The 26,812-nt window shown below is 40.5% G+C and overlaps 1 protein-coding gene across 2 annotated transcripts in view; it reads right to left on the bottom strand.

The window, feature by feature from the left end:
* Window positions 1–312: 312 nt before the first annotated feature.
* The window catches only part of LOC122658258 (telomere repeat-binding factor 1-like), a 30,818-nt gene continuing 4,318 nt past the window's right edge, over window positions 313–26,812 (bottom strand). Inside the window, exons 5-7 of one of the 2 annotated variants that reach the window (XM_043853178.1) lie at window positions 24,211–24,297; window positions 4,993–5,337; window positions 326–765 (exon numbers count right to left, since the gene is read on the bottom strand). In XM_043853178.1, coding sequence (XP_043709113.1) covers window positions 385–765; window positions 4,993–5,337; window positions 24,211–24,297 — 813 coding nt within the window. In that variant the 3' untranslated portion in view covers window positions 326–384. Of the gene's footprint in view, window positions 766–4,992; window positions 5,338–24,210; window positions 24,298–26,812 lie in introns of both variants that reach the window. The other variant, XM_043853180.1, reaches the window with a different exon arrangement.

Here is a 26,812-nt window from a genome sequence, read left to right on the forward strand (position 1 = left end):
CCAATCAAGGTCCTCATCATCCTTGCCCGGAGGGGCTCAAACGGTCGGGGTGTCTATGAGTGTATGCGATCCTCTGAAGCCATAAACTCATCCACATCAACACTCATCTGACTGGCTATCTGGGGGTTATGCCTACCCCTAGCATGATCCATCACCAAGCCACCTCTATCCTTCACTCACTCCAATGGATCCTCTTCCTTTGACTCCACCTCGAAAATCTCTATGAGCTTGAACGGGTCCCTATTGTTGTCCATACCCATGCGTACCTCCTACATCTTTAGCCTCACATTATAGTGCACATACACCAAGTCTGCCAGATGTTGAGAAACCAATCGGTTCCATCTCCTCTTGGAGTGATTGAGCGGAAATGTACTCCAGTTTCGCTCACAACTGGAGGCGGAACATGTCGTCAGGCACTGTCATGTTATCATCACTGTCATCACCATCCCCCTCTCCTAATTGGGTCGCTAGAATTGTCTCCTCAAATTGCACCCTCGCCTTCCCTTTTTCTACCCTCCTCCCTCCCCTCATGACTTTAGCTATGGCCCTAGAAATCTCCACAGGAACCATAGGGCATGTGACCACATCTTTACCATTCCCAGCCAAATGTTGTTTCAGTCTAGTGGCCCCACCTCCCATGATCTTCTTACCACAATAATTACATTGTGTTTTTCTCTTGTCACCTCCAATTGGCACTCCATGGTTCCATGCTATGTCTCCACCACCGGCATCTCCTCCTTGGGCAGCCATTATCTCACCATCGTACTGTTACATGAAAAATACAAGCCATTATTAATTGAGGCACATCAACTAAGACAACAATGTAGCTACTTAATATTTTTCCCTTAAGATTTTTTATTTTTATCTTGATTAAAAATAATTTTCATTTAAGAGAAATATTGGCCTAATACAACAAAAGCACATATGGTACAACAAAATAAGCACTTATGCTCTTCAAAACACGCTGAAATTACTTTCATGGTTTTCATTTTTTTGCCAAACCAAAACTGATTTTTTTTTTTTCTTCTTTATTCTTCCTTATTTTTTCAATTCTTTCTTAATTTTGAATTATAAAATAATAATTACCAACAGAAAAAACAATCTAATTCTATGAGGTTGTAGATCGGCCAACGGTATTTAACATATATAAAATTGAGCCCCATTCAATTGATATTATCCCTAATTTTTTTTCACATTTTTGTTGTAGAAAAATCCATTTTTGAAACCAGAAAAATAAAAAATACAATATAAACAGGAAAACAAATCGGGCTCCAATGTCTTAACATATAAAATTTCATCACCAACTTTTGGGAAAATCCATCATATTTTTTACAAAAATTCATTTTTGAGAACTGTTGAATATGGTCAGATCTTCACCAATATGCAGCAAACACATCGTTGGAGTGACATGGCAACCCCAGTACCGTATCCGGAAGTGTGTAGAGGTGAAGTGGCAAAAATCAGGCCGAAATATGGGTTTTCCTTCTTCACACAGAGAAAAGGGGCGAAATAGCTCGAGTTTGGTCGAAATTTCGACCAGGCACAGCTGAAACAGGGCATTATAGGGTCAAATTTTGGCAAAACCCAACAGTGTTGTTTCTCTGATCTTACTGTGTTTCGACTCGGCCACCTCGAAATCTCCATCACAATTTTGCTGGGTTTTCAAACCATGCCAATACCAACACATGCTTTGGACACCTTGGGTTTTATATCCAAATAAGGAGAAAGTTTTCTTCCACCGTGGGTGAATGAAATGTACACCCATGACCCATCTAGAGTCATAAATGCTCTGCTCCCTATGGTATGAAGTCGATAACAACCCCTCCCCCCAATTATTCCCTGATACTTTGCACACCATCCGAACCCCTCGATCAAGGGATTCTCCCTAGACCGTGGGTGAAGGAAAACTGCCTCCTTCAAATAATCTCCTAATGGTTGTAATTGGGCAGGCCAAAAATCTGAATCCGATTCAAGTTTGTACAAATTTATGCGGATATTTATCTGGATAATCAGATTCCTACAGACTCAGCTTTTTCTTTTTTTTTATTAATGTCCATAAAGTTATCAAATACAAATTTTAGGAGAGCTCTATCCGCTATTCCACTCCATTTAATATCAAATTCAATATCAGTGTCAACTACTAAAGAAAATATTACACATGAAACTAAAAATCAGAGTTTCTAAACCTAGAACATATCCATTCCTTTCTCTTATTCTATAAAATAAATAAATAAATAAAAAAAGAGGAAAAAATCCTAAGCCCAAATGGAATATTTTAATACCCACAGACTTCCTGCATTTTCTTCTTCTTCATGCCCTGCCCAGATATATTTTTTTGGATGGATAAATATCATTACCAAAAGAAGCGAGAACAGAGGGGCCCCAAGAGGAGGAAGGAGAAAATAACAAAAGCTACTAGCCTTTATAGACAGGGCTGCAGGAGGGAGGACGGAAGGCCCCAGGATACAACAATATGCTTGTTCCTTGGGGTATCTAAACATTTCTTAGAATAGGACAAAAGCTTGCTTCTATTACCAAAAGCAATAGATTCCCAAATCAGCTGGCAAGACCTGGATTGGAAAGACCATTTTCTGAGGTTGTGTTCCATCCAAATGTGGTTGTTGGCGGCTCCAAAGCAACTTTACCCACAATATCGCAAAGCGATGAACCCCCAAAGGTCATATCCATCCAAATCCACTCTCTCTGGAAAGGGAGGATCCGTCAAGAACTGGGCCAACATTTAGAGAGAATGCCTTTCCAAATGATGGAGAAGGAGCAAGCAAAGAAAAGGTGATCCATATCCTCGGGCATTCAAACAAAGGCAGCAAGTCGAAGAGATTGGAATGTGGCAATGAATCAAAAAGGACAATGTTGGGAGGCAGTTCGAAAGGGCACGCCAAACAGAGAAACTATGCCGAGGGATATGGAGCTTGAACCAAACCAATTTGCGCCAAGGGGACAGGGAGCCACGAACTCTGATGAGATCCCGGGCTGATTTGGAGCAAAAGAGGCCATTAGGGGAAGCCGACCAAACCACAATGTCGCCCAACCCACACTTAATTAAAACTCTCTCTCTCCCCAAAAAAACTCCCATTGCTCTAATCTCTTGTTTACTCTTTATTTTTCAAATTTGTGACAGTAAGTAAACTCTAGCCAGATCTGCATTCAATAGTTACAAGGATTTAGGGTTGCAGTAAGCATGGAGTTCTTGCTCTACTGGTTTATATTTTTTTGTTTTTTGTCAAATTGTTTTTCCTAATAACTTGCTCAAGACTTTGTAGTTGCAAATTGCAATAGATAACTGGCTCCAAATTTAGGAACAGATGTAATTTAATAGCAATTTTCACTTTAAAATCATTTTTCCTTAAATACTAAATATCAAATTTTGTAATTTTTCCTAGAAAAAAAATCATTTTTAATTATCTGATATCTATATAGGATCTTGTTCAAATATCTGGTATTTCAGTGAATATGAATTTGCTTTTCAATCTCAACCATCCAATGGGATACTGAATCAGATTCTGGTATTGGTCATAACAAATGAATTCAAAGTTGGATCTGCCTATATCAGCTCCACCCTTCCTGTTTACATCCCAAATGTTGTGCTCCTAAATTAATATTCCAATTGAAGTTCCAATAAGAAAGATACTAATTAGAATTAGGTCCCAGGCCTCATGTCAATTCCGAAATATATATATATATCGATTATCCATATCCTTATATATTATATGACTATGTAAGAAAAATTTTATAGGATTGCATTTTCCAGAGTTGCAACTATCCATTGCAAGGAATTTACTTCATACAGGTAATTGCTCAATACCCAAGTAGGTTTCCAAAGTTGATCATGATCAAATGCTTTTTGAGTCGTCTCATGCCTTGCGATTGGTCTTTATCCCCAAAATCTCTCGAGTCATTTTACATACAAAGGATTTATTTGTTACTAATGTACTCTAGCATCTCTTCTTTAGATACCTTGTTTTATCTGATATCAATATAGGATCTTGTTCAAATATCTGGTATCCCCGTGAATTTGAATTGCTCTTCAATCTCAACCATCCAATGGATATTGAATCAGATTCTGGTATTGGTCATAACAAATGGATTCAAAGTTGGATATGCCTATATCAGCTCCCATCATCTCTATTTACATCCCAAATGTTGCTCCTTTCAAAGAACTCTTGTTTTCAAAGGAAACAACAGACATGATTCTTCATTTAACTACTTTTTTTTTGGTAAACTTCATTTAACTACAGAAACAACCACTTTCTAAAGATCATTATCATTGCCACCTCCCTTGTTTGCATCCATACTCTTTCAAAAAACTCCAAGTAATTCCTTAAAATCAATATCAGCCAAGTCATAATAAATAAATAAATGGAGTGCAGTCACATCGTGTAAACAAATGACGGACCAAATGACTAAAATCACTTTAATCCTCTTATCTTGAAACATTAAATTCTGAAGCATTCCTCCATAAATCTATCTTGGCACCTCCCCTATCCTAAGTGCATACTCTCATCAATCAAAATTGTATCATCCACAAACTAATGCCAAGAGGTAGGGTCTCAATGCTGACCTTGGTGCGAGACTCCTACGTTGAAAATGTACTGAAGTCTTCCATGATTGTTGTAACACTAGCTACAGTTCTTTTTCATTCAAAAAAGAGGAGGGGCACTAGCTACAGTTTCGACAATAGTTGGCACACGTCTAGGTGAACCAAGGCATTGGAAGGGACCTGGATGCAAAGCAACCAAGGCACCCGCCTCGGCGACCAAGGCGCCTGGATGCCTAGGCGACGCCTTGACAACTATGTTTCGACGAACATATCCTTATTACATCATTATACCAACTTGAAACCCTTTTGCAACCAATAGATACACTATCATACTTGTTAATTAAGTCAATAAAATTTTCTTCTTCTTTATAAACTACTTCATAGAGTGAATACCAAATCCACACACACACACACACATGAAAGTAGAATTTTACCAGATTTGAGAAGTTTCTGCCATTCAAGGTCATCATTGCTGCCTCAGCAAAGGCTTGTGCTGCTTCTGCATCAGCTTCTGCCGCCTCTGCCTCTCCTGTTGCCTCCTCAGCTTCAGCCATGGCCGCTTCTGCCTCCGCAACTGCCCGCGCAGCAGCAGCAGCAGCCTCTTTTGCAGTCATGTGTCGCATCTTGGCCAGCTCTGCATCTACCTGGGATCTAGTAAATGTCTTCACATCATCTTTTTCTGAATCTTTCTGTCTTCCCTCAATGAGTGGCAACCCAGAGCTTATTCTTCTTCCCTCTAAGAAAATCGAGGTTGGTGCTAATCTGTACTTACGCTTTACCTTTCAAAATAATTGCAATCACTTATAAGCTACTATTCCAAAAGGGCATTAAAATAAGAAGTGGAAAGAAAAAAATTACGTCATAAACCAAGTACTCAGCTAGAGACTATGTTCAGCAATTGATCCAGCTACCTGTGGATCTAAACAAGTCCTAATTCATCTGTTTTGACTAAGATGAGTCCACTCAGCCTATTTTTTTGAGTTTTTGTTCAAAATAACTTAGAAATAAAACTAAAATTGAAGAGCAGGTCATCTTGGAGAAGCCATGAGACTGTCCGAACATTCATACCCAAGGACTCAGTATCGGAAACCAAGTTTGCACCCCCTGTCCCAAATCATTTAAATTTTCAATCCCATTAAGCATCAAGTAAACACTTTGAATGTATCTAGATCACCAATGATTACTGGATATAATATTTCGATCCCATTTTTCATTTTTTTTCTCGTTGATGGATATCCTTATCAAATAAAAATACTTTTTTAGTTAACTACCATTATTAATATAAAGATAGTAAAATAGAAATAACAAAGCATAAAGTAACTGATGCAGCAATTCTGAATTGGTATCTTTAATTAGAGTCAGTTTGGAGTCCCAAATCCAAGGTTGCAGGTCTCAATAAGCCCAGTGATGCATAGGATATGCTCATGGTGGGGAAAGAAAAATAGTGCGGTTTTTTTTTTTTTTTTTTTTGGGGGGGGTGGGCGCAACAACCCCTAAAACTAAATCAACTAGTTTCCATTCATCAATTCGTAGGGAGGCTCATAGCCTTTACATGTATATATAAATAATACTGACATGGACTCTTAAATAGTCTCAACCACAATTAAATAATAAAGAAAAAACAACCCAAACTAACACTAACTCTTTCTTCCAGCCTTAGGCTAAAAAAGATAAGTTCTAAATTGTCATAATGACTAAAACAAAATAAAGTACACCTCAACAATAAATAAATAAAGAGATATGGCTGCAAAACTAATCCCATGATCTGTTTTAAGGAGACGAGTCTCCACATGAAAGGTTGCTGAAAATAAGGACCTAATGGGTAAGCTGAGATGATAAGTTTCCTGAAATTCAGGAAACCTATAAACAGCCATTTAAAGTCTTCAAATGGCCCCCATACATGGCCTCACAAATAATTGAAAAACTAATCTACTTCTAATTTAAAAAGCATTGTATCATTTGGGCCCATGGTAATATAAGGCCATGAATTAACAAATACAAATCCAAGACATTGATCTTGAGATCAAACTACATCAAACACATCTGATCTTGCCCCTGCATTGCTCTGCCCAAAAATGAAGCTTTCCAGACTCAACCTGATGTGGTAGAAAGATGCTTCAAGCTCTGAGTGACTCAAGAAAGGATATCATGTCTTTAAATGTGGACATCCCAGGGGTACCTCTCATCTTGGCTTTTGTTCGCAATATATCATCTGCCACCATTTTCTTGTGTGGTGTATTGCGGAGGTCGCTTACAGCGCCTAGGCGTCCTTTTTTCGTCGTCTCCTTAGTGACGATAACGTCATCGGGGATCAGAAGGTGCTCTATGCTATAGAAAGTGTCGCGCGCAGATCTGGGGGTCAGAGCCTTTCGATGCCGCTGGTCTCGGATATCGGAGTCTTGAAATTTTCAAAGAAATTCTGTGGCTCCGATCTCTCATTAAAATATTATTAGCGACTCACGCTCTAAGATCAAAGTTCCATATGTAGCCGCAGGAACAAGGCCCCAAAACCAGCCCAGTATTGTTGTGGGATTCAATCATAGTACGAGGTGTCTTTCTGTTAGCCCCTGGCTCTATTAGTTCCTTTAGTCTAAATCAAATCACTCCTCCATACTAGAGCATCCAAAGGCCTCCGTTGAACATGGCCATGCCATCTCAAATGACTTTCTCATAGCTTATCATGTATCAGAGCTACTCTCAAACCAGCTCTAATTTCATCATTGCTTACTTTATCCTTCCTAGTTTTTCCACTCCATCTCAACTTCCTCATCTTCGCTACATTGATTTTATCTATATAATGCTTCTTAACTGCCCAACATTCCACACCATACATCATAGCCAGTTGTATGACTGTCCTATAAAATTTTCCTTTAAGTTTTGAAGGAACACGCCGATCACACAACACTTCAAACGCACCTCTTCACTTTATCCATGCTATTTTAATTCTGTGAAACATCATCTTCTATATCACCCTCTTTATTTATGATTGAGCCAAGATACCTAAAATAATCACTTTACGGAATCTCCCTCTCATCAATTTTCACCACCTCATTATTTGTCCTAGTGTAACCAAAGTTACACACCAGAAACTCCGTCTTTGTTTTACTTATCTTAAAAAATTTTGACTCTAAAGTTGATCTTCATAACTCTAACTTGGTGTTAATCCCTACTTTTACCTCATCCACCAAAACAATATCATTAGCAAAAACCATATACCAAGGAACATCATCTTGAATGTCTCTGGTTAAATCATCCATGACAAGCTCAAACAAATAATGGCTTAAAGCTCATCCTTGATGTAACCCAATTGTAATTGGGAATTCACTACCTTAGCCCCCTACAGTTCGTACACTTGGCACCGCACCATCATACATATCTTTAATTATGTCCACATATTTACTTGAAACACTTCTCTTCTCTAGTACTTGCCAAATTAACTCTCTAAGGACTTTGTCATAAGCTTTTTCTAGGTCAATGAAGTCCATATGGAGCTCCTTCTTGCAATCTCTAAATCTTTCCATAAATCTCCTAACAAGGTAAATAGCTTCCGTTGTGGATCTTCCTGGCATAAAACCAAATTGGTTCTCCGTAATAGTAGTTTCTTGTTTCAAGTGGGTTTCAATAACCCTCTCCCATAATTTCATAGTATGACTCATTAGTTTTATGCCTCCATAGTTATTGCAGTTTTGAATATCATCTTTATTTTTGTATATCGGAACCACAATGCTTTTCCTCCATTCATCTAGCATTTTCTTGGTGTTCATAATCTTCTTAAAAAGCTTGGTTAGCCAGCCAAGATAAACCACAAATTCCTAAGCTCTTCCACCCTTCTATTGGGATCTCATCTGGGCCTTGTACCTTGCCTACTTTCATCTTCTTTAAAGCTTCTTTTACTTCAAACACCCTAATTCTTTGTATATATCTATGACATGTGGTGTCTTTATGGATAATGCAGTCTTTCGGAGCACTATTACTCGAAGGGTCTTCATTTAGTAGGTAGCAGAAATAACCTTCCCATCTCTTCTTAATATCCTCATCCCTTATTTGTACTTTACCATCTTCAATTTAATATATCTAACATGATCGAGATCTCTACTCTTCCTTTCCCTGACTTTATAAATAGCTTTTTCCCCTTCCATTGTGCTCAGATTGTTATAAAGATCTTCATATTTCTTCGCCCTTGCTTTTCCCACAACCTTTTTAGCTTCATTTCTAGAAAATTTATACCTTTGTAGATCCTCTACATCCTTAGTCCTTTGCCATGTCTTAAAACTAGCTTTCTTAGTCTTAGTGGTTGTTTGAACCTCATCATCCCACCACCAAGTCTCTCTAGAAGAATGACGTTTTCCTTTCAATTCACCTAGGACATCTTTAGCAACCTTCTTAATACAAGTAGACATCTCATTCCACTTTGTATTAGTGTCTCCCTTAAAGTCCCACTTTCCTTGTTTGACCACTTCATCAATAAATAATTTCAAAGTATCTCCTTTTAAGCTCAACCACCTTATCCTAGGGCAAATAAGCTCACCTTTCTTATGATTATGTGTAGTGAGGCACATATCGATAACCACTAATCTAAGTTGTGTGGTTAGACTCTCCCCTGATATAACCTTACAGTCCTTACATAACAATCCATCGGACCTTCTAGGTGAGAAGAAAACTATTTGGCTACTATGATGTCCACTTTTGAAGGTAACTAAATGAAGCAGTTGCCGCATGAACAGACCTTAAATCATTGTTGCCCACCTCTAATCGAATCTCAATACTCAACCCACTCATATATCTCAAAACCCGTTGTTGGTCTCTCTCCTGAAATTGACAACTAAAAGACAACTTGTGGAACTCTATCGTGTAGGTATACACATCCTTGTTGCCTTGCTGAAAATTGAGCAATTTGTGAAATAATACCTTCTCATAATTAGGAAAGAAGAACTTCTTGTTCAGAATATGCTTCATGACCTGCCAATTAGCAATGGGTCCAAGTCATCTAATAAGTCTCGAGTGTAGTATGTCATCCCACCAGGAACATGCATAGCCAATAAACTTGGTGAGGATGAGTTCACACTTTTTCTCATCCGGAAAGGATTTATAAGAAAAAACTCTTTCAACTTTGGTAAGCCAATCAAAAAATTCATCTAGCCCCTTTTCACCACTAAACCCTAGACCCTCTATCTTGATACGATATACCATGTCAAAAAATTGTTGTGAGACATCCTGGGGTATAGCTAGATCAGGTTGCTGCCTCTGAGGTGTATCTTGAATTTGTAAGGTATGAAACTAAGGATTTGGCGTAGACGGTCTTGCTTTATCTCGCTTTTCGGCCCTCTTCATAAAGGCAAGAATCTCAGTAAGAACGCCTTAAATTTCTCTCATGAACTTGTCAAGCCTACCCTCAATCTTCTGTTGATTCCCCACAAGTTCTGGATGACTCTCAGCCAGTTCCCAATATAACTCGTGCAAATCGGGTTTTGTGATGGGAGATTGACCTGCCATGGTTAGTAACCGTCAGAATATTCGTCTCTGCTGACATGATCCCAGGGTTCGAAAACCCTATTTTGGTCTTTGTGGGCCCAATAGAATAATAGATAACTCAAGTTTAAGAGTCTAGTGGTAAATCTGTAAATAAATGGAAGTTTATAATTGAGTGGCAGAATTGTAATCAAGGGGAATCTTATATGGCTATTTAAAATAATAAAGAAGAATGGATATGAAGGGGATTATAATTTAAGAGAAGGGGTAGACTTGGAATAAAATTAAAATAAGAGAGAAAAGAGGATAAAAAAGAATGGAAAGGCTAATTTTGGAAAGAGAGGTTATAGTGACATTTAACAATCTGTCATGAAGGTCTTCTTCAACCTTACAACAGGGAAATGAAATCCAACAGGGAAAAACAAAAAAAAACCATTTTGACAGAGAGTTCTCTCCCTTATGAAATCCAATCGATTCAGCACTTTAAACACTAAATCACATCATCAAACCCTATTGAATACAACAAGAATTGGTTCCATTCATCACCTAACAATAGAGTGATCAATGCTGAAACCATTAACTGGCGGTAAAACAGGACCAGCAGTGATTACGGGTTTCAATCTAATAGCAGCGGATGATTTCAGGGATGAAATTCCAGTAACTTGGTTACCTAGAAGGGGTTTCCTTCGACCCAAAACCTAGGTTGAAAGAAAGAGGGTACAGAGATCGATGACCAATATGGTTGGTCACAGATGTCGCTGGAACAGGGTAGATAATACAAAACTAAGAAAAATAGAGAGGAAAAGGGAGAAGAAAGAAGAGATGAGAAAGTGTACCTGAGACGAGAGTGGAGATCAATTACAGAGAGAGAGAGAGAGGGGTTTGCGCACCAGCTCTGGGCAGCACACGGTAAGCACTTTCTTTAAATTTCAATCAAAAAATCCAGCTCTCAATCGTTGTGTACAGCCAAATATATAAAGGGAAAACACCTCCTAAAGTATTTGTAACCAAGTGTCTGTCAAAAGACTCAAAACACCAGAGTCCCAATCAACAGTTCCATCAAACATCGAGTAATACGAAGATAAATATTTCTGGATAATCAACATATTGGATGCGAACTTCGAATTCCACTTTCCATCACCGTGATGAATCTATCTTCATTGGATAAAGAAAATTGTCTCCATGATGAATCTATATTCATTAGTTAACCAGAAAAAGAAAAAAAACAAAAAGGTTTTTGTCTTTCTGAAAATTGACAATATTATATCAGGGAGGGGGGATGAATTCACCACTACTCATTCTCCTGTTGAGTTGGATGGTTCATTTGAATGGGATTCCAATGCCTTTCAAGATGTTATAAAACTGATCCTTTTTTTTCCTTTTTCTTCTTTTTCTGGATAGATAATAAAGATATTTTATTGCTAAACAGAAATATATAGCCAAGTCCTAAAGAACCACACAGTAGCCTAAGTCACTAGATAACGACCACGGAGACGCTATTAGCTTCCAAATTGGTTGACCACATCCTCCAAGTGACGGAGACATTTCCTTGAAGTTGTAATTATCTGTTTTTTATCATATTCCTGTACTTAGTTACTTTTGAATGGTCTTGCAACCACCTAACCACTGTAATGGAGTCTCCCTCAATAATAGTGTTAAGCCAACAATTAGAGATCAAGATATCCGTTCCTTTAATGAAGGCTTTAAGCTTCTCTGCTGTGGAGTCAGGTGCCAATAGGATCAGAAAAGAACTGAACCTCCGTAATATCTAGCAAATCGAGTCTTATGTCGGTCATATAGAACACCAACACAAGAAAAAGGGCTGGAGGAACCGGTTCATGACTTGACATCAGTGGAATGCTACCTCCAATTCCCTGTATGTTCAATAGAACCACACGCAAAGTGCCCCCCCCCCACTGTCCCTGAAAAAACCACCAATATGGTGAGGCCCAGGATTCCCAGCCGAACTTATGGCTACATTCAGCTTTATGACTGTATTGGGAGGGTGGAACTCAAGAATGCTGAATCTGTGAGGGGGTGCCCCTAGATGTCACAACCAAAGCCCAGTACCTCACAAAATAATCCAAAGGGATGCCCTGGAAGAAATTATGACTCACTTCCCAGGTCAAAGCTTTATTTTCAGGAGGGGCTTGGATTTCTACTACAATTTAGTTTTAAGTTGAACAATGGAGCGATTGTCAATCATTGCCCCATATTGTAGGATCAGTTGGAAAGGCCTGTGGTGTGATTTAGTACAAAGTAGAGGATCAAAGCACCCAAGGTTGGTGAGTATCCAATCATCTAATTATATATAAAAAATTGATTGGGTGTACTGTGCTCTCAAAGAAAGAAAAAAAAACATCAGTAGCTCCTTTTTTATGGTTAGAAGCAACTTTACCAAGGAATAAAAGTAAGAAAATGAGAACACAGAAGTCACCACTAACAAGTCCAGCTTATAGACTGATCTCATTTTCTTCTTTTTATTTGTTTCCCCCCCCCCCCCATCCTTTTTTCTTTCTTTTCAGGTGGGGAGGAGGGGGAATGGTTGTGTTGAGTGATGTAACCCGAAGGGTATTTTGGGGTTTTTCCCCATAGCTAGTAGAGTCGGCTATGAGGGGGTTTATTTGTAATTCTGTCCATTCTTTCAATGTTATAAATAAGAGGGCTTGATGATCACATTGATCATTCAAGCATTGCATTCTAAATTGTTCTGCTAACATGGCATCAGGGCTATATAATCTGATCTAGGTTTCAAAACAACCCCCCATTGTTTCTCCTTCTCTTCATCTTCTTCTCTCTTTCTCTTCTTCTTCTCTTTTTTTTCTGGTTTTCCACCCTTATTAAAGGGCAGCACTAAGGAGGTGATCGAATGATCTAGTTGCTGCCTTCCGTCTCACCTCTTCAATCAATGAAATAAAGGAGCTTTTTTGCGATAGCTGCTGCTTCCCTTTCTTCTGCGATTTTTGGAGATTCTCTCCCTTTTGAAGATCAAGTTTCGATCACCACAGGAGATTGATTGTTCGTATTGGAGATCCATTCTGGCAGCCTTGGACAGCATCTATCATAAGTCATTATCAATAATTGAAGCCCCCTGATGCAGATTCATCACCAAATAGGGCTTATTTCTTTAGAAATAAGTCTAGGGTTGAGATATATATATGTTGGGCCTTTGATCCCACGGGTTTTCTATGTAACAGGCCACTTTAATGAACCTAAACTAGGGGTATATAGGTTGCATACGGGATTAGCCCAATACTTAGTTTATTCTTATGTTTTTTAATTGAACCGGTTGAAATTGGTTGCATCCAATTGGTTCAATTTAAGTGATCATGTGACTTGGTTAAGTGGTCATGTGATATAAGTTGGGCTGGATTAGGACTCTATAAGTCCAGCCATGTTTTGAGTCTATTTCCTTTAGTATTAGTTTCCTAGTCAGTTTAAGTTATTTAATCGGTTAGGGATAGGGTTAGGCCATTCCTTTTTAGTGTCTAAGTCTATTTTTGAGTCTTCTATATAAGTTTGTAAGGGAAGCCAGCATTGACCACGAATTTGATTAATAAAAACTCAGCTTTATGCTTGCTGCCTTTGTTGCTGCCTTTGCTCCATCGTGAGTGTATCTTGTGAGTAATATCAAGGTGAAGGGATTGGTGGATCTCTAATCGACTCCTTGCATCGTGAAGATCGGGAGGGCTGCTACTTATCTCCTTGCATCTTGTAGATCGGGAGACCCCACTGTTCATCTTCAAAGCTGCTGCCATTGAAGATCTCTTCAGATCCAGTAAGTTTGAATCTGAACATTGTTTAAAACTTCTTCTACTCACTCCTACCCTAACTAGGATTCCTTCATAACTTCAAATCTGTCCATTAGTTTCAAACCAAACTTGCAGCATATATCCCTTACATCATTATTGACACTCGATCCAAGTTTCATCAAACCCCCATCACCCTAAACCCTAGAACCCCTTACTCCTACCTCCATTAGGAATTGTCTCCAATAACCTTATCTTGCTGTCTACCTCATCTAACCTACTTCCATTCACTCAAACATCATAAAACCTATACCATTAGACTTCCCTACACCTGCCTATCATTACCATATAAGACAACCCTAACCTAAACCTAACTTAACCCTAATTTTTGCCCTATTTAGCCTAAGCTGCCCACTTGGCCAGCCTTGTTAGGTGAACCCATTACCCTGGCTCCTAGTGGGATTACTCCTACCTAGGACTATATCAAATTGGTATCAGAGCTATGGCGGAGGGAAGCTCCAACCAAGCCTCGAAAGACCCACTTCCTTTCGTTTTCAAGACCCGAGTTCGTCTACCCAATGGGAGCACAGCCATATTAGTTGTTGATGAGAGGCGACGTAACAACATTATTTTACAATCCGTGGTGGATATGTTGTCCCAATCAGGAGAGATTTGCATCATGCCTACAGGTAAAGTCTTTGTTGAATTTAAGTGTTCTTCATACCATGATGGTGCTTGGTGTAAGCCGGTACCATCTCTAAGGAGCGTTATTGCAGCAGGTTGTAATTGGTTGGACGAGGGATAAGGTTGGATTGAACCTGAAAACAACTCGTGTGTCCTACCTGATCGACACCGTCTATGCCATTTGTTTACTCTAAAAGAGTTACAACCAAAGGTGACCACATCGACTGTACAACTATAGGGACTGCCGACCATGTCAACTCAAACGCAAAGAGCATCGATTGTGTTTGAAGTTTCACCAATGGCAGATGTACCAACAGAAGATTCTACTAAGGCAGTTTGTGTTGAAGAGATTCAAGAACCAATAACTAAAGAAATTCAAGTAGATCAAGTTGCACCAGTGGTTGAGATCATAATTGAGAAGCTCGGCCATCAAATTGATGTGGAGGTCCAAAACACAAGTGTAGAAGATTCTACTGAAGAGGTATACATTGAAGAGAACAAAGTAGACAAGGCTGATGACATGGAAGATGAAGTGGTGATTGAGAACACTCCACAAGAAATCATCGACATCCAAGATGTTGTTCTTGAAGAGGTAGAGCACATAGAGTTTGTTATGCCACTATGGTTCTTTGAAGAGAATGCTCCATGCCTTAAAGACGACATCCCTAAAGTCTACAAGCAACCAGAATTCTGCTTGGGAATGGTCAAAGTTGCTACTCACATGTTGTTTCCCCCTCATCACTACAAAATTCGAGGACAAATTTTTCAAGCTGGAGAGAGTTGATGCAGATTCATCACCACATAGGGCTTATTTCTTTAGAAATAAGTCTAAAGTTGGGATATATATATGTTGGGTCTTTGATCCCAAGGGTTTTCTATGTAGTAGGCCACTTTAATAAGCCTAAACTAGGGGTATATAGGTTGCATACGGGATTAGCCCAATACTTAGTTTATTTTTATGTTTTTTAATTGAACAGGTTCAAATTGGTTGCATCCAATTGGTTCAATTTAAGTGATCATGTGACTTGGTTAAGTGGTCATGTGATGTAAGTTAGGTTGGATTAGGACTCTTTAAGTCCAGCCATGTTTTGAGTCTATTTCCTTTAGTATTCTAGTTTCCTAGTCAGTTTAAGTTACCTAATAGGTTAGGGATAGGGTTAGGCCATTCCTTTTTAGTGTCTAAGTCTATTTTTGAGTCTTCTATGTAAGTTTGTAAGGGAGGCCAGCATTGAATACGAATTTGATTAATAAAAACTCAACTTTATGCTTGCTGTCTTTGTTGCTGCCTTTGCTCCATCGTGAGTGTACCTTGTGAGTAATATCAAGGTGAAGGGATTGGTGGATCTCTAATCGACTCCTTGTATCGTGAAGATCGAGAGGGCTGCTACTTATCTCCTTGCATCTTGTAGATCGGGAGACCCCATTGTTCATCTTCAAAGCTGCTACCATTGAAGATCTCTTCAGATCCAGTAAGTTTGAATCTAAACACTGTTTAAACCTTCTTCTTCTCACTCCTACCCTAACTAGGATTCCTTCATAACTTCAAATCTGTCCATTAGTTTCAAACCAAACTTGCAGCATATATCCCTTACATCATTATTGACACTCGATCCAAGTTTCATCAAACCCCCATCACCCTAAACCCTAGAACCCCTCACTCCTACCTCCATTAGGAATTGTCTCCAATAACCTTATCTTACTGTCCAACTCATCTAACCTACTTCCATTCACTCAAACATCATAAAACCTATACCATTAGACTTCCCTACACCTGCCTATCATTACCATATAAGACAACCCTAACCTAAACCTAACTTAACCCTAATTTTTGCCCTATTTAGCCTAAGCTGCCCACTTGGCCAGCCTTGTTAGGTGAACCTATTACCCTGGCTCCTAGTGGGATTACTCCTACCTAGGACTACATCACCCCCTACCCTACATCAATCTCAACTTTCAGGGTTTTGTAAAACCCTGACACTTATCGATTTTAGGGTTAGGGTTGTCACCTCTTGCTGATTTTTTTAGGGGAGTTCTATTCATACCAGAGGAGCACTCGACCTTAATATCAGCCACATCTATGAGTTTTTTTGCAAAATTCAGGTCTTCTCTTCCTTGGATCGATTTCTCCAAATATCAATCTATTTTTCTGGTTCCTCTTTGGCTGGCTGCATCGATCCCTAGCTGGTTCTGTTGAGTTATCCATCCCTTGTTGGTTCTGTTGATTGGTTTTTGCAAGTATGTCGGGTTCAGGTCTTCTTTTTTTTTGGGTGATTATAAAATGTTTAAAGCCCCCAAAAGGGAAGAGAAAGTCCATTTAGGACTACAACACAAGCCCATAAGCCCAGCAAGAACAAGGTGACAAAAGCCCACACGGGCATGTCCAATGCAACACAAAAGCCCACAAGGACTAAAACAAGAGCAATGAAGCCCAAAGAAAGAAGAAGGGCAACATAGACAATTCTAGGTAGGGTCCCCCAAAACCCTAGACAACATATCTCAACACATCATCTTCCTAGGCGCCACGACGAAGTCAGGGAACTACCGGCCAGAGGCAACCAAGGCGGAGGGGGCTGGCCTTGCGAAGGGCCACAGCCAAAACGAGAAGCTGGCCTAGCGAAGGAGACCACCATGACGGAGGGCGCCGGCCTTGCGGAGGGTGACGGCGAGGGGGCTGCCAGCCAAGCAAAGAAGGCAGCCTTGCAGGCTGCGACCTTACAGCTGGCAGTGAAACGGCCGAAGGCCGAGCGAGCAAAGCAGAACCAGCAGGAAGTTGCGACCATTGATGATGCAGACGACAACAGCAGAGGTGCTGACGAACGAGAGAGAAGCCGGCCCAAATGAGCAGTTGTCGGAGAAGCTTGCCAGTAAAGCGACTACCGAGCGGGTGCAGCCAAAACGAGCCTAAGATCCGACGGTGTGACATCCAAGAAGGCCGGCATTCAAGGGAACGACAGGCCTAGCAGAAGAGGCGACCTGCCAGGCAGCGACCATACAAAGCAAGCGACCCAAGACTACTGTTCGAGAGGCTTCAATCTGCGTTGTTGGCACCGAACGTAGGAAGAAAAAGTGGAGAAAGGGGGAGGAGGAGGAAGAGAGAAGGGGAAGGGAGAAGGGAGGCAGAGAGCAGCCTCGCCATACGGCCAGGCTGCTCCAAAGCGGCGGCCAAAGGTTTTCAGCAAGAAAAAAAGCTTGGTTTTCTTGTTGATTGTGCTTCAGTTGGTGCTTTTGATAACATAAAGGGGATAAGCTTGAGTAACCGCTCTCTACCTTCCTTCACATTTGTGATTAGGAAGCTTTAAATTCGAATGACGGGTTCAGATCTTACAACTGCTACTTCTGGGATTGATGGACAGACAAGGACTGAATATTTACCTTTGCTCCTATTAAACTCGATGGAACAAACTACTTAATGCGGTGCAGATCTATTTATTTGACCATTGCTGGTCGAGGACTTACTGGACATATTACTGGCAGTGACACAAAGCCAGCCGACACTAGTTCTCTTCAGGATCGATGGGTTTCCAATAATGCTATGGTGATGTCCTATTTGCATGACCTCTCCAGCAATTAATTATTATTGGATATAGCCGATCAAATATGCAGTGTTGCCAAGGAGACTTATGGGCAGGTAGGGAATGATGCTCAGGTGTATGAGATTCAAAAGAAGGTTCATGACACCACACAGAAGGAAATGTCAGTCTCTACATACTATGCTGTCCTTAAGAGTTTATGGCAGCAATTGGATCACTACTCAGATTTTCAGCCTTCCACTGCAGCTGATATTGCTGCCTATCGCAAACACGTGGACAAAATTTGTGTCTATGACTTCTTGGCAGGCATGAATGTTGAATATGATCATATTCGTGTGCAAGGGCTTAGCCGATCTCCTTTCCCTACATCAGAGCAGTCCTTTACTTTGATTCATACTGAGGAGACTCGTAGGGCTGCTATGTTGCACATCTCTACTGTTGATAGATCTGCCTTACAAGATAGCTCCAGCCCTACTCCCATTACCATACCCGATGGCAATGCTGCCTCCAAGGAGAAGTGTGAACACTGCAACAAACCCTATCACACTAAGGCTACTTGCTGGAAATTACATGGGAAACCTGCTGACTTTGAGGTGAAACGTGATCATGGGAAGTCCAAGTCCAAGGCTAATCATACTGAAACTACTACTGCTGAACCTTCTACTGGCATTGGTCTCACTCCGGATGAACTTCTAGCTTTCCGTCGCATGTTAAAGACCTCTCCAGCTTCACCTGCTCCGGCATCTACACCTGCTGCCCCTTCTGGTTCTCACTTTGCTTCAAGTATTCCAATCAGTAGTCATTGTGCATCGGCTGTCTTCAGTCCCTGGATTATAGAATCCGGTGCTACTGACAACATGACTGGTTCCTCCCATATTTTTCAACAGTATTCTCCCTCTTCCGGGAAAGACATTGTTCGTGTGGCTAATGGTTCCCTTTCTCCTATATTTGGAAAGGGTTCCATTCGCTGCTCTCCTAAGTCCTACCCTTACATTATCTTCTGTTTTGCATGTTCCCTCATTTTCTACTAATGTTTTTTCATACAGTGTCTTGTGAAAGGGACGACGATTGGCGGTGGTAAGGTACATGGTGATCTCTACTTGCTTGACACGGGTCAGACTTCTCTTCCACCAGCTTCATCTCCAGCTCATCAATTACATTCAGCCTCGTCTCCTGATCTCCACCTATGGCATTGTCAGCTCGGCCATCCTCCTCTTCAAACTTTAGCTTTTTTATTTCCTCAGTTAGTCAAAGATTGTAAACTGGATGAGTTTTTATATGAGGCTTGTGTTTTAGCCAAACAGACTCGTTCCAGTTATTTTTCTTTGAATAAAATAAGTGATTCTCCTTTTGCATTAGTTTATACTGATGTGTGGGGTCCTACCTCTCGTGCATCCATTTCTGGTCATAGATGGTTTGTTACTTTTATTGATTGTTATACTCGTACCACCTGGGTGTACATGATGCAACACAAGAGTGAAGTTTTTTTATGTTTTCAGCGCTTTCATCGTATGGTTCAGACCCAATTCAATGCAACTCTAAAAATTCTACGTAGTGACGATGGCAGAGAATACATGGAGGGTCAGTTCCAAAAATATTTGGTCGACAATGGGAAACTTCATCACCAACTGTGTAAACACTCCTGCACAGAATGGAGTGGCTGAAAGAAAGAATCGTAATCTCTTGGAAGTTGCTCGGGCCATTATGTTTGCACGGCAGGTTCCTTCTCAACAATAGAGTGATGTTGTCCTTACCGCTGCCTACTTGATAAACCGCATGCCTACCCGTGTTCTTGATGGTCGTGCACCTACAGACATTCTCCAGGGTTCCTCTTCTTTTGTTGTTCCACCGAAGATATTTGGCTGTGTTTGCTATGCTCGTAACCATCATCCTCATGGCAAGCTTGATCCTCGTGGCATTTGGTGTATCTGTTTGGGTTACTCAGCTACCTAAAAAGGATACAAGTGTTATCACCCTCCTACCCGGCATACTTTGGCCACTATGGACATTGTCTTCCATGAATCCCTAGAGTATTATTCACAACCATCTCTTCAGGGGGAGCATGCTTTAGGTATTAAAGATGTGCCTGCTATACTACTGGTTCCTATTCAGGGGGAGCCATCTCCTCCAGCCTCTACTCCAGCCTCTAGTTCGGTTCCTGTTCAGGGGGAGCAATTGGTTTGTAGACCTGTGAGTCAGATTCCTGTTGATAAAGTTTATACCCGGATCCCTAAGCACAAAAAGCAAGTCGAGACTACCACCACTACTGTACCCCTTCTCCACTCGTCAGACCTTGATCTAGAGCCTGCTACTCCATCTGGTAAGGATCCTTCTCTTGAATTACCTATTGTTGTTCGTAAAGGCATTAGGTCATGTACCCAAAATCCCATCTCCAATGTTGTTTCCTATGATTCCTTGTCTTCTTCCTATAGTGTCTTTGTGTCTTCTCTTTCCTCTGTTTCTATTTCATAGAAATAGCAAAAGGCAATTGCAAATCCAAAGTGGAAAGCAGCCATGATGGAAGAGATGAAAGCCTTATCCAAAAATGAGACGTGGAAGTTAGTGGTTCTTCCTCCGAGCAAGAAACCAGTCGGTTGTAAATGGATATTTGTAGTCGAGCAAAAGATGGATGTGTCAGTAGATAGAAACAAGGCAAGACTTGTGGCCAAGGGGTTTACTCAAACCTATGGGATCAACTACCAGGGGACTTTTGCCCCAGTTGCAAAGTTGAACATTGTTTAGGTTTTATTGTCATATGTTGTCAATCTGGGTTAGGATTTGTAGCAATTGGACGTAAAAAAAAATGCTTTTCTTCATGGAGAACTTAAAGAGGAAGTTTACATGGAGATTCCTCCAGGTTTTTCATGTGACAAAACTCATGGGAAGGTTTGCAGACTGAAGCGGGCATTATATGGGCTGAAGCAGTCCTCTCGGGCTTGGTTTGGCAGGTTCCATAAAGCCATGATTTCTGCAGGAAACAAACAGAGTAATGTTAATCACACCTTGTTCATCAAGCGTCGTGGAGATAAAATTACTCTTCTTATAGTCTATGTCGATGACATAGTTGTGACCGGTAATGATGTTGATGAGATTTCTCACCTGAAGAATTTCTTGGGATGAGAATTTGAAATAAAAGATCTCGGACAGCTAAGGTACTTCCTTGGGATTGAAGTTGGCCGTTCTTCCAAAGGCATTTTTCTCTCCCAAAGGAAGTATGTTCTAGACCTACTCTCAGAGACTGGTTTGTTAGGGTGTCATCCTTGTGATACTCCTTTGGAAGCTACTACTCATCTGAAAGAGAAAGATGGTGATCCTGTTGATAAGGGACTCTATAAACGGTTAGTGGGAAAATTGATCCACCTCTCCCACACTAGACCAGACATTGCATTTGCAGTGAGTTTGGTCAGTCAGTTCATGCATGATCCCTTTACTCCATTCATATGGTTGTTGTTCTTCGTATTCTCCATTACTTAAAGTCAACTCCAGGAAAAGGCATTTTCTTGTCTCCGCATGATCATCTTCGTATTGAGGCCTACACTGATGCTGACTGGGGCGGTAATCTTGATCGGAAATCTACTTCAAGCTATTGTACATTTGTAGGAGGTAATCTTGTCACGTGGCATAGCAAGAAGCAGAATTTGGTGGCAAGGTCTAGAGCTGAAGCAAAGTTCCGTGCCATGGCTTAAGGAATCTATGAGTTATTATGGCTTCAAAGTTTACTTCAAGATCGTAGTGGTTCTGTTCATCGTCCAATGATGTTGTACTGTGACAACAAAGCAACAATTAGCATTGCCCACAATCCAATGCAGTATGAACGTACCAAACACGTGGAGATTGACAAACACTTCATCAAGGAGAAGTTAGAAAGTGGACAGATTTGTATACCTTTTGTGAAGTCAGGTGATCAACTTGTTGATGCCTTCACTAAAGGATTGAGGGGAAAAAATAGATAGAGCTTAGTAGCGTGTTGAAGGGTTTTCTCCGGGAAAAGAAGTTTACAACCAGTGGGCCTTCTTCCTCCACGCGGCATTGCTTCGTTAGTCTTTCACCCATTGTGGATAATTCCCCATTGCTGCCTTTGGGGATGGAGGAGACCACGGGGATCGTGCTTCATCCGCTTTTCTTCTCGTAAAACAAACTCATGGGCCCAACTTGCTATAAGTTATTATGGCTTCAAAGTTTACTTCAAGATTTGTATACCTTTTGTGAAGTCAGGTGATCAGCTTGTTGATGTCTTCACTAAAGGATTGAGTGGAAAAAATAGACAAAGCTTAGACTGCTTAGAAGAGTGTTGAAGGGTTTTCTTCGGGAAAAGAAGTTTACAACCCGTGGGCCTTCTTCCTCCACGCGGCATTGCTTCGTCAGGCTTTCGCCCATTGCAAATAATTCCCCATTGCTGGCTCTGGGGATGGAGGAGGCCACGGGGATCGTGCTTCATCTGCTTTTCTTTTCGTAAAACAAACTCATGGGCCCAACTTGCTATGAGTTATTGTGGCTTCAAAGTTTACTTCAAGATTTTAGTGGTTCTGTTCATCGTCCAATGATGATGAACTGTGACAACAAAGCAGCAATTAGCATTGCCCACAATCCAGTGCAGCATGACCGTACCAGACATGTGGAGATTGACAAACACTTCATCAAGGAGAAGTTAAAAAGTGGACAGATTTGTATACCTTTTGTGAAGTTGGCTGATCAGCTTGCTGATGTCTTCACTAAAGGATTGAGTGGAAAAAAGTTTCATCCTAATTTGGTTAAGTTGGGCATGTGTGATATCTATGCACCAACTTGAGGGGGAGTGTTGAGTGATAACCCGAAAGGGTATTTTGGGGGTTTTCCCCATAGCTAGTAGAGTCAGCTATGAGGGGGTTTATTTGTAATTCTGTCCATTCTTTCAATGTTATAAATAAGAGGGCTTGATGATCACATTGATCATTCAAGCATTGCACTCTAAATTGTTCTGCTAACTGAATCACTATGGAAATTATGACAAAAGAGAAGGCGGAAAAATCAAATGGATGGATCATAATGGAAATTATGACAAAAGAGAAGGCAGAAAAATCACCCCTCCATCCCCCCAACCCCCAAAGTCTAAACTTCTATCATGGTTACAATGTGCCACACATCTCAAATGGACAATAATCTTAGCCTATTCTTAGAAAGATGTGTAGAATGGCATCATTAAAAATACACAATGGAAAAGAAAGAGGGTTTTATGTGTCAAGTTTGAGCAACTCCACTATTTGTTATTAGAAAATATTTTCACCCTTGTCCTGGAGTCCTAAAGAAATATTTCAAGATCATAGCTTGCTGTAACTTTGTGTGCCAACTTACTATACCTAAGGATTTTCATATTGGAAAAAGATTTTGCCTGTTATTTTTAGTCTATGCTTCTTTTCGGGAATAGCATCCTTTCCCTCTACACATGAAAGGTTAGAGGGCTGACGCGTCCACTCCACAGTTCAAGATCTCGCCGGGTTTCTCGATTTTTGGAAAAGCCGAAACGATACTGCCTGCGAGTCTCAAAAGTGCAATATCTCGGCGAGATCTCGGTTCGGTTCTTGGTTTCGAACCATTTTTTTAACCCTCCTACCACTTAAATACCTCCCCTAACTCGACAGAACTCGACATATCTTGGCGAGATCTCAGGTCCAGATCTCGGGTTGACCCAACATTGAAGCTTCGAGTTGGGAAGAAAAAAAAAATCACCAACTCAGCGATCGGCGAGATCTCGACTCGTCTCGGTTTTTCCAAGAGCCGAGTTGGTACCGAGACCCGAGTTTTAGTACCTTGGTCCACTCCAAATAGTCCATTTTACAGGCAAGACTCTACAATCTGGATTTGCCATGGCAAGGCCCTTGACTACATCATACCCATAGCCCAGCATATATTGCACTTCCCCAATAAATGGCAAACAAATTTCCCCTAAATAAGAAGGGAAAGGTAGATACCCATGTGCTCATTCTGCAGTATGGCAGAGAATGCATCACAATGAGGAGCCAACCATGAACCATGGTTGGATACCAAATAAACCTAAGGGTTTGACTAGGTTACTACAAACTGAACACCATAGACCTATTTCAAGCAATGATAAAACTACACAAGCTTCAGTGTTAATAACTTCAAGCAACCACAGGTGATGTGGCATCAAAAGCAAGGTCCCAGCAAGTAAAGGCAGTTGTTTTACTAACATTCCTGCCCAGAGACTTGGTGCATGAATTACCTTAATCAATTTCCCAGTTGCTGTCAAATGCTTCAATTTTGCTGACAGTGCTGGCCTTTTGAAGTTTGAAGGAGCCCAACATTGATCCTACAAAATGAAAAAGTGAGAAGGTTAGAACCAAGAAGTAAAATTCGAGAAAGCATTCCATCTGTTGGAAGAATTTCCAGAATACTTGGAACTTTTTCCTCAAGATATAAGCTCTCTAGAACTTCTGCATTACAACACTTGAATTGAACATACTTGGGACAAGACCTAGTGAATTGAGTTCATCCTGAACTGAAAATGTACAGTGTCCAACTCTTCATGCCCTGGACTATGAGTCAATGACTAGGGCTGCCAATGGGTTTAGTTCGGCTTGATACAGGTCGGTGTAGAGGGTGGATCTCAGGCTGATGAATTTATACAAGATAAATCCAGCCAAGCCAATAGGGTCATAAGTGGGTCGGATAGAGAGCAGATATGTGCATATTCGATACCTGACCTGATTATATAAACAAATATCCCATATACAATTAAATATCCGGCGTATCTCTATAGGTGGATCCCATATCCAAATCCATTTTTCTGCATATCTGATCCAATAATCGGATATCCAATTAGGCTAAACTAGTCACTAAGCTATTGTTAATGTGAAAAATTATATAAGATATGATATAAAAAAATTAGATATTCCACTTATTAAATGGAAAAAAGATGGCCTTATACAAATGAATACCCTCTACAGAAATAAGTAACTTTTAATTCATTAAAATGACACCTAAGACCTCTAATTAATCGGGAACTATACAATGTATCCAGCCCAAATAAACAGTGTATTGATAAATGGGTTGGAAAGTAGCGTATCCGTATCCGGGCTTTAATCAGATTGAATATGAATATGGATCTGAAAAATCCAGCCCATTGACAGCACTGCTGGTCAAGTACTTTGAGCTGGAACTATGAGTCCTACCAGGCCCCAAATGCAGGTTGGGCTAGAAACCGGACCTCCTAGCAAAAAGTACCACTGATTGAAGTGTTGAATCCCTCATATCCTCAGAGGACAAAATGCCTTCCCCTCATACAACCATCAAGCAGTTTAGCATCCCCCCCCCCCCCCTTTTCCCATTGCAGAATAGCAGAATATAAGGGGCCATTGCTTGGAGCAATGTTAAAAGGTTCGTGCTGCCAGGGCAATGCCCGAATTCGAGACTTGAGAACGGCCATTTCACACAAAAAATGCTGAAGATTAGGACCGTCTCCAAACTCACCCCTCCCAGGACCCTGCATAAGCAGGACCAGCAATGGGAAATGGCCATTTAGAAAAGCAAAACAGAAATTTATCAATAGTAAATGGAATGTTTCAGTGCCATTACATCTACTAAACCAAAAAAAATGTGATCCAATGTATCTCACGAAAAGAATAAACAAACCATAGTTTTCAGAACCAGACCATAGTATGTTGGTACTTTAGGCCTACCCAAGGTTGTGGGCTAGTTCTTTATAAACCTCAACAAGGTATAAATATCCAGCCTAGCTGGTCTGCCAATTATTTCAACCTTGGAGGCTTCTCAATTAGAAAATAGATTGAGTTGGGTCTGAACTGGAACCGGCGAGTCTGCAAGGATTAAGCTGCACTTAAAGACCCAAAAAAAAGAGCATTGTGGAGGATCAAATCTGTGCAAAATCAGGTCAGATCGACGGAGAGTTTTCTCTGATAGTGACGGTGGATTTAAGTCTAAAGTGTGGTTTAAGATGGGACTGATTAAAAAAGAAAAAGAGATAAAGAACTAAAGAAGCATACATCAGCACCTGGGAGTATGCAGTCTTTTACTCTCTTCTTTTTTTTTTCTTTTTTTCCTTTTATTTTTTTTTTTTGGGGGGGGGTCCACATAAGGGGTTCTACAAACAACATGGTGGGCACTGCTACAAGAGAAGGGAGAACCCCCCCCCCCTTCCTTTTTGGCACAAGGTGAAGGTCAGGAGACTATCCCAAGTCATATGGGTCCTGGCAGCAACCTGCCAAGGAACCAATACTAGCTGAGCTAGCTGGCTACTTCGGAATATGAGTTCTTAGGCCAGAATCTGGTCTGGGAAGGTTTAAAAAAATTAGGATAATACGGCAGTCAGAGGCAGCACTTCTATTTGGATAATTCTTCAACAGCACATATTTCTCCCCTCCTCAGCCTTTAGCAGTATTATTTTAGCAATTTGAGTCTTCTTTTAATAGGTTTTGCTAATTTCAACAATAACTTCCCGTAAAGTTGCTTGTTAATTGGGGTTGCAACAGTATTAAGTCTTTTAACAGTTTGATGATGTATTGGACAATATTTGCCCCGAGATTTAGAACAATGTCATGGTCTTTCAACAAAGTAGGATTAATACTCACCCACAAATGGTATTTTAGGGCTGTAACACATTAGTTTTATTATAAAGACTTTTTTTTTTCATTCCTGACAAGGGACATTTTCGGTTCTAAACCCTTTGGTTTCTTGTTTATCTATTAGGTTGTCCAGCCCTTATAACCCTAGGTTTCTAGCGGTGATCAAAACCTTCTCTTTGGGCCCAGAACCATGTATTCCTCATTCAGGTTGACCCAATAAAACATTTTTTCTCCACAGTGACT

Source organism: Telopea speciosissima, chromosome 4, assembly GCF_018873765.1.
Source record: "Telopea speciosissima isolate NSW1024214 ecotype Mountain lineage chromosome 4, Tspe_v1, whole genome shotgun sequence".
NCBI classification, from domain to species: domain Eukaryota; kingdom Viridiplantae; phylum Streptophyta; class Magnoliopsida; order Proteales; family Proteaceae; genus Telopea; species Telopea speciosissima.